The sequence below is a fragment of the Mus caroli genome, chromosome 1, assembly GCF_900094665.2.
Source record: "Mus caroli chromosome 1, CAROLI_EIJ_v1.1, whole genome shotgun sequence".
Taxonomy (NCBI): domain Eukaryota; kingdom Metazoa; phylum Chordata; class Mammalia; order Rodentia; family Muridae; genus Mus; species Mus caroli.
Window position 1 is genome coordinate 13,926,730 of NC_034570.1, and position 7,674 is coordinate 13,934,403.

Here is a 7,674-nt window from a genome sequence, read left to right on the forward strand (position 1 = left end):
CTCCCTCTCCCCCCCTTTTTCTTCCTTTTGTTTTTTACCCGTGCCCATTTTCTTACAGTTATATCCCTAAAGCCTAGAGACAGACTTGGTTTGTGATATCTAAAACATCTTTCTCTCTTCTTTTTAGTTTATCATTAACTCAAAACCCTATGTATCCATCCTGTTTTTTCCCTTCTTTTATTCCTATTCCCGTGTATACTCCCTTCCTTTACTTCCATCTAACAATCTGATATTAACCACTATTCTCACTACAATTGCTTACCTACTCTTCAGTTCTTTTCTACTTATCACTACAATAGCTAACCTGATAATAGACATGAGGGCCTCTTATTCCATTAATCAATCAGTACTTAATAAGTGTCTGCATCATGGTTACTAATTTCTGAATAATAACTTGCTACAGACATTACCCAGCCTAAACAGACAGAGTAGAGATAGAGCCAGGAGTTTAGAATATTAGTTAAATAGATTATACCACCAAAACTTTATTACAACCGAGGATCTTCTGAAAATTGCAGACACATCTGCTCAAATAAGAGGAGCAGCTTGCATCAAAAGAAACCGCCAAAATCTTTAGCAGACATCTAACACAAGGTGGGCAACCCAGAATGCTACAATCTGTTAGCTTGCCTCATATCATAATATGAAGGTATATAATATACTATACGTTGCCTTTAATTAATGATAATGGCATTGTTGGAAAATATATCTAACTACATAAAGATTAACTGAAACATATGTATATGTACATGTTCATGTAGAAAATTAGATACAAAGGCTTCTGTCACATATAGGTGAAAAATCTTTGTTTTATGTTGCATACATAAAGGACTGAACACTATAATATATACCTGTGACTTATTATCTGTGAACAATAGACATAAACCACAAAAAACTCCTCTCTGACCTCTGATATAAGATCATGGGACCACTGGTTTCAGGTAGATTATGGTTACTTTAGCACATTGGTCTCATATGAAGAACTTTGGTTTAGCAAAGATCAGTTTGACTGAACAGAAGGAAGGAGATCTGCTAAAAAAATAAAAAATCTCAAATTCCTAATCCTGCTTTGGCTTCAGGACTTGTGGGCAGGTAGAATGTGACCACTCATGTTAATGTTCCTTAAATAATCAAAAGTACAAAGAACATAGGGGGTTATTTTAGGTTGCTTAAAACTCAAATAGCACTTAGAGTAATCAAGTTGAAACAGGAAGATACTATTTAATACCTTACCACCAGGAATGCATTAAGGATTTTAGAATGAAAATAGAATCCATGCAATTGCCAGAAGATTGCTATTATTCTAGATATGCATATGAGAGATTACAGACTGTAGATCTCTTGGGTAGTGTTTGTAGACACAACTCAAAATCAGGAGTCAAAGGGTAGAGAGAAGGATCAGAAAGAGGCTGTGGTTTCAGCAGAAAATTGAGCCTGATATCAACAAAGATGCTGGTCTAAAGATAAGTATTAGACAGCATAAATAGAAGCTGAATAAGGCTTAGAGGAAAAATAGTCTCAGGGTAGAGGCCTTGTCTGAGTTTTGTTCACTAGATCATTGAGATTTGTTGTAATCCATGGACTGACCAGGGCAAAGCATCCAGAGTATCTTGTATGATTTTCCATTGACCACAGGCTGCAAATCTGTAAACAAAGCTTACCTTTTATCTGAGATGCTAACTAGTTGCCTGAACTCAGTTAAAACAGAGACAAAAGACAATAAAATCAGCATTTCTTTTGAACACACATATTTTGTCCATAATGTACAATTTGTAGTCAACTTTCTTTTTAAAAAATGGACAGTGCCTGATCTTGAAAAACTGACTACATAAACTTATTGTCCTAACTTTAAGCTTTAATAAATGGGCCATGAACAATTAAAAATTAATATTTTGTGGGAGGAAATATAGAGGATGTGGGGAAAAGCTGAGGAAGATCAAACAGTACACTGTGGCAAGCCTTAGAGAAAACGCCCTCATCTAGGAATTGTTAGAACATGACCTCTCATAATCAACTAAAAAGAGGAACAGGCTCTTCCTTGCCTTGACTGAATAACTGATAAAAACATACCTTGCCAAAAGACCATTTCCCACATTTAATCTTCTTTATTTTGGCAAATAGCATCAAAGTTTGAACACTTGCACTACTAAATATTAAAATGTTCTATAATTCTGGGCATGGACAGTACTGGTGTCATAAGTTTAGAAAAACTGATCAAGGGAATATTATAGGATACAAGATAAACTTATACATATGATCATCTCATTTAAGACAAAGGCTAATATGAAATCAAATAAAGAAAATTCAGTGAAATATCTAACACAAAAATAATGAATTCGAACTCTGTCTCACATTTTAAACAAAAAAATTATGTTTTACATGCCATATATTTAATAGTAATTGTATTACTTACTGCAGATTACAGTTGTTTGACATAAATCCACACATATGTTGATAATAATCTACTGTATGAGTGTCTAGTCATAACTTTTGAAATAAATGATCATCTTTTTGTTTTCCCTTTTAATTTTTGTGTTAAATTTGCTTCATTATCTTCTGTGCTAATGTCCAGTACAGAAATAAACATGTACTCACAAACAGTATAGAATATGTACTGAAGAAAATATTTTCATAAATCAGAGAACAGAAGAACAGCACACACAACAGGAAACATAGTAGAACAAAGAAAGCACCACAAGAGAAATGTGAAAGGAGAAGGCACAGAGCAGAGGCAGTGCTGAGAAAGGCTGCGACATGTGTGATCTTTCAGACTATGAGATCTCCCATGAGGAAAGATCAAAGAACAGCAACTAGAAGATCTGCAGAAAGAAATTTGAACAGCTAAAATTAGCCCTCCTTCCCCAAGACTATGATTTCTGGGAATTGCTTTTCTTATGTAAAGTAAAAGTGTTTATCCTATTATCCACAAAATAATTCATGAGTCCCCAAGATAAACTGCAAATGTAAAATATGCACAGTATTATAATGTTCCTCTGCTAACTACTTATTTTGACCACAGTTTCAAATAGATTCATGTGAAATAAAATGTGTCCAGACTCCACTAATCCACAGTTGGATGCTTTAAACTTCTGGTGGGGATGTGAACTAGTCCAGCCTCTCTGGAAGTCACTATGAAGGGTTCTCAAAAATCTAACAATAGGTTTATCATATGGCACAACTATACCACTCCTGAGTATTTACCCAAAGAGTGTCAAGTCAATATATTTCAGAGACATTTATAAACATGTGTGATATTTCTTCTATCTATACACACATAGATATAAAACTACATAATCAACACCTTTTCAGTCAGAAAGAAGAAGATAGTCATGTATTTCAGATGGCAATGCAAGCTGTAAATAATCGTATTAAATGAGTTAAGACAATCTCATAAGACAAATGTTATATCTTCTCTCTCTTTTGTGGTTCTTTAATATAATATAGGTACATAAAATCACGTATCGATATATGACAAACAAGTAACATCAAAACTGTCTTTTGTGAAAAGAGATTAATTGAAGGGAAAAGGAGAGCTAGGCAAGGGAAAGACACATGAAGTAGTGGAATAAACTCAAAAAAACTACATCTATAAAATTTAAAACTTAAGTAAAGATGTCCAAATTGGAGTTATTAAATCTTACCTCAGTAGTTTATGAGAATGAACTTGAAAAGTGACAGAATGTATTGATCATAAATCCTACTGAAATTGCAGAAATGGTGGACCTTTGCTTTTAGATTATGTCAACATTAATAGATTTTGCATGTAATTGATTTTGTAACAGTGCTGTTGAATTTTTATATATGCATTTCACTTACAATTAAATTAACTGAAATATGATGTATAACTTACCCACATCCATGTATCTCTTAAAATTGTGTGCTGACACAAATCTGGTCTTTGTCTGCACTGCCTACTAACGAGCGAAATGACATTGCAAAAGGAGGCTATGCTCAGTGAGGCAATTAGTACAAGGGGAACTGCTTCAGCAGATCAAGGAGGAACAGCAGATACGCTTTCTCATATGTTCACAACAAAATTAAACCTGTAGATTTAAAGTCAGGATCATGAGCATATTCTAGAATATACAATGACCTAGACAACTTGATCAGTGTTAAATTTTTGCACTGAGAACAAACTGTAAAACTTAGCTGCAGGATGCATAGACTCACAAAAGAATAAAAAGATTCCTGAAAGTCTCAGTAGTGGGAAAGGAAATATTTTATCAATTTTATTTTTCCTCTAACTCAAAAATCAATATTTACTTAAGTGTGTGTGTATGTGTGTGTGGTACAAATATGTTTGTTTATGTGTCTATATACTTGTCTTCACATGTGTGTACACTTAGGTTTATATGTGAGTGGAAGCCAGATGTCAAGGGTCAATGTAGGGTATTGTCCTTAATTGCTCCTTTTGAGATGAGTTTTCTCACTGAACCTAGTATATACTACTGGGCCAGCAAATCCCAGAAATCCTCCTGATCTCACAACCCCAGAGCAAGGATTAAAACAGAGTGTAAGCAGTCCCACCTGTTTATTTGGGTGCTCTGTATTGGATTGAATTCTGGTCATAATATGGTCAGGAAAAGACTTTAACTACTGCATCATTTCTCCAGTCTTGTATTAAAATTGTAGTATTAAGGATGTTCTTTTCTGCATGTTTGGCTGATTATCATAAACAAACACACACAGAGTGAAATCTACTGAGGAATTTCTTTAGTGCCTGTTGTGTAGCGCTTGCAGTACATTAGTGAGATGATACAATGTCATTCCAGTTAGCTTAGGATGATCCAAAGATGCAAAAAAAAGCTAGTCCGCTCTCATGAGGAGCTCAGTGATTACAGAAAACAAATATCTACAAGAAGATAAAGTGCTGATAAAAAAATCAGAAGTATATGGAGATGACACACTGCCTTGAAAATTCTGGAAGTATTAAGTAGGTTTGTACTAAATGTCAGTAAGGAAAAACTAAGAATCCAGATATCTCTTGAGTTCGAGGATAAGAAGTTAAAGAGCTTTTAAAAGAAAAGAATGGCAATTCTTGCCAATGGACTGAAAGCACATATAAAAATAGAAAACTTACTCTTGAATGAGTGCTCATAGTTTGTCATACAATTGCTTTTAATTTTGCTTATTATTCCAGAAACATTACAGAAGAGGGCCAGGAATTGTATGACTTGGTTCTCATTGCATACAAAACAAACAAACAAAACAAAACAAAACAAAGCAAAACAAAACAAAACAAAACAAAACAAAACGCAAAACTCCCTCAAGTGAATTTTTAGGGAGCCTGTCTTATTGATCCTCTTTTGACTATGCATCATTTAACATGTATATGATTAAAGCCAGGACACTTTAGAAAAGGATATAAAAAATACAAATGTTTATTTGACCTTATTTATATCTCCCTGCCATCTATCTGTCTGTCTGTCTATCTATCTATCTATCTATCTATCGATCTATCGATGGAACATAGATCAATCGATCTATGTTCTGCTTATATACAAATAATATTTCAATACATACATATATATATTCATTTATACATGTACACCTTTATGCATAAATTATATTGAAAAAATTCTCTCCATGCCTTTTTTCTATTTTCCATTGTAGATTAATAAAACATTTTATTAAAATATTTATTTATACATTTTTAAAAGGGAGGGTGATTTGACTATCAATAAGGGAAGAAAATACAAAATTGGTAGTAAAGAGTTACCTTGTGTTAGTACTCACATAGGAGTTAAATGAAAGTTAAAAGGAAAAAAAAATTAGGCTTTTAATACAAAATTTTCTGGCCATGATATGGAAGTTGTAATGAAGGCCTGGAAATAGCCTGCAAGAAATAAAAACCACGTATCCCTCAAAACGTGATAACCTGTAGTCAGAATTTTGCAGAAGGACACTAAGTTGGTAAAGTACCAAAAGTTATATAAAACTTATTTAAACCTTGTAGACAAGGAACTTTGCTTGATTGCCAAAGTAAAGTGCTCAGATTACTGAAGAATTTATTTGCCCAAGTTGTAAGAAGAAAACTGGAAAAGAATGTTGTTTCTTAGGTAGACCAGCCTAGTTTATGTATTGGAAATGTATGATTGTCATTTATTCCCTGCTACACTGCTATTTACAAAGAAGAGTGTTGACTCAACACCAAGTCAACTGTTTATGGAAAGTTAATTGTGTTGGTTTTGTTTGTTTGTTTGTTTTTGTTTTTGTTTTCTGTTTGTCCTGTCAATCTCTGGCATTATTCTACCAAACACAGTGCTTTCTGTATTTATATCACTGATGACTTCATATAGAGTTGCTATCCAGCTTTAAGTATGGTTTCAAAATAATTTGGAAAGTGTTGGAAAGCACAGAATAACTTGATTTGCATGCAATCCCCCAAAATGGTGCCAGCTGGTTGCTTCTGCTCATCTTTCTCCCATTTTCATAAATTGTTCTCTTTCTGCTTAAACTTTTTGGCATAGTAGAAAATGATCTACAATGACTTTTCTCCTAAAACAAAGAATCCAGACACATTGGTTTAACATATGATGCAACAACATGAAAGAGTATTTTAAATTGGAGCTATCCCAAAAAAACCATTGAGACATAAATAAAGACTAATGTGTTTGTGAACTGCCTTTAATGAACACCCTGTTCATTAAAATGAATGCATTTAAAAAACTTTAAAATGAATCATTCACTCAGAAATCAGCTACCAAACGTATAGAAAGCATAAATGTATAATGAAACAAAGACTCAGTACTTATGTGCTAAATAGGATCAAAAGTGCTTTTTATCTCAACAATATTACACATATTCTTGCTGAAAAACTCATAGTACAGGATTTTACATCGGAAGCAACTCTCATGCTTATTTTTTCTGTTTTAGATATATCCAATATTTACATTACAAATGTTATCCCCTTTCCTAATTTTGCCTCCAAAAATACCCTAACCCTCCTCCTCTACCTGCTCCCCAACACACCCACTCTCATTCTTGGTCCGGACATTCCCCTATACTGGGGCATAGAGCCTTCACAGGACCAAGGGCCTCTCCTCCCATTGATGACTGACCAGGCCATCCTCTGCTACATATATATAGCTAGAGCCACAAGTTCCACCATGTGTTTTCTTTGATTGGTGGTACAGTTTTAAGGAGCTCTTAGGGTATTGGATAGTTCATACTGATGTTCCTTCTATGGGGTTTCAGACCCCTCAACTCCCTGTGTATTTCTCTGGCTCTTTCATTGAGGACCTTGTGCTCCATCCAATGGATGACTGTGAGCATTCACTTCTGTATTTGACAGGCACTGCTAAAACCTCTCAGGAGACAGCTATATCAGACTCCTGTCAGCAGGCTCTTGTTGACAACTGCCCCAGTGTCTGGGTTTGGTGGTTGTTTATGGAATAGATCCCCAAGTGGGACAGTCTCTGGATGGTCATTCCTTCATGCTCTGCTCCCAATTTTTCTCTGTAACTCCTTCCATGGGTATTTTATTCCCCATTCTAAGTAGGAACGAAGTATCCACACTTTGGTCTTCCTTCTTGAGTCTCATGTGTTTTGCAAATTGTATCTTGGGTATTCTAAGTTTCTGGGCTAATATCCACTTATCAGTGAGTGCATATCATGGGTGTTGTTTTGTGTTTAGGTTACCTCACTCAGGATGATATCCTTCGGATCCATCCA

The 7,674-nt window shown here is 34.6% G+C and overlaps 1 protein-coding gene across 1 annotated transcript in view; it reads right to left on the reverse strand.

Annotated features, from left to right (window-relative positions):
- Window positions 1-3,903, reverse strand: part of Crisp1 (cysteine rich secretory protein 1) — a 28,549-nt gene extending 24,646 nt beyond the window's left edge. Inside the window, exon 1 of the mRNA XM_021174043.1 lies at window positions 3,851-3,903. Within this exon, the coding sequence (XP_021029702.1) occupies window positions 3,851-3,860 (10 nt within the window). The 5' untranslated portion in view covers window positions 3,861-3,903. The remainder of the gene's footprint in view (window positions 1-3,850) is intronic.
- Between the last annotated feature and the right edge of the window lie 3,771 nt (window positions 3,904-7,674).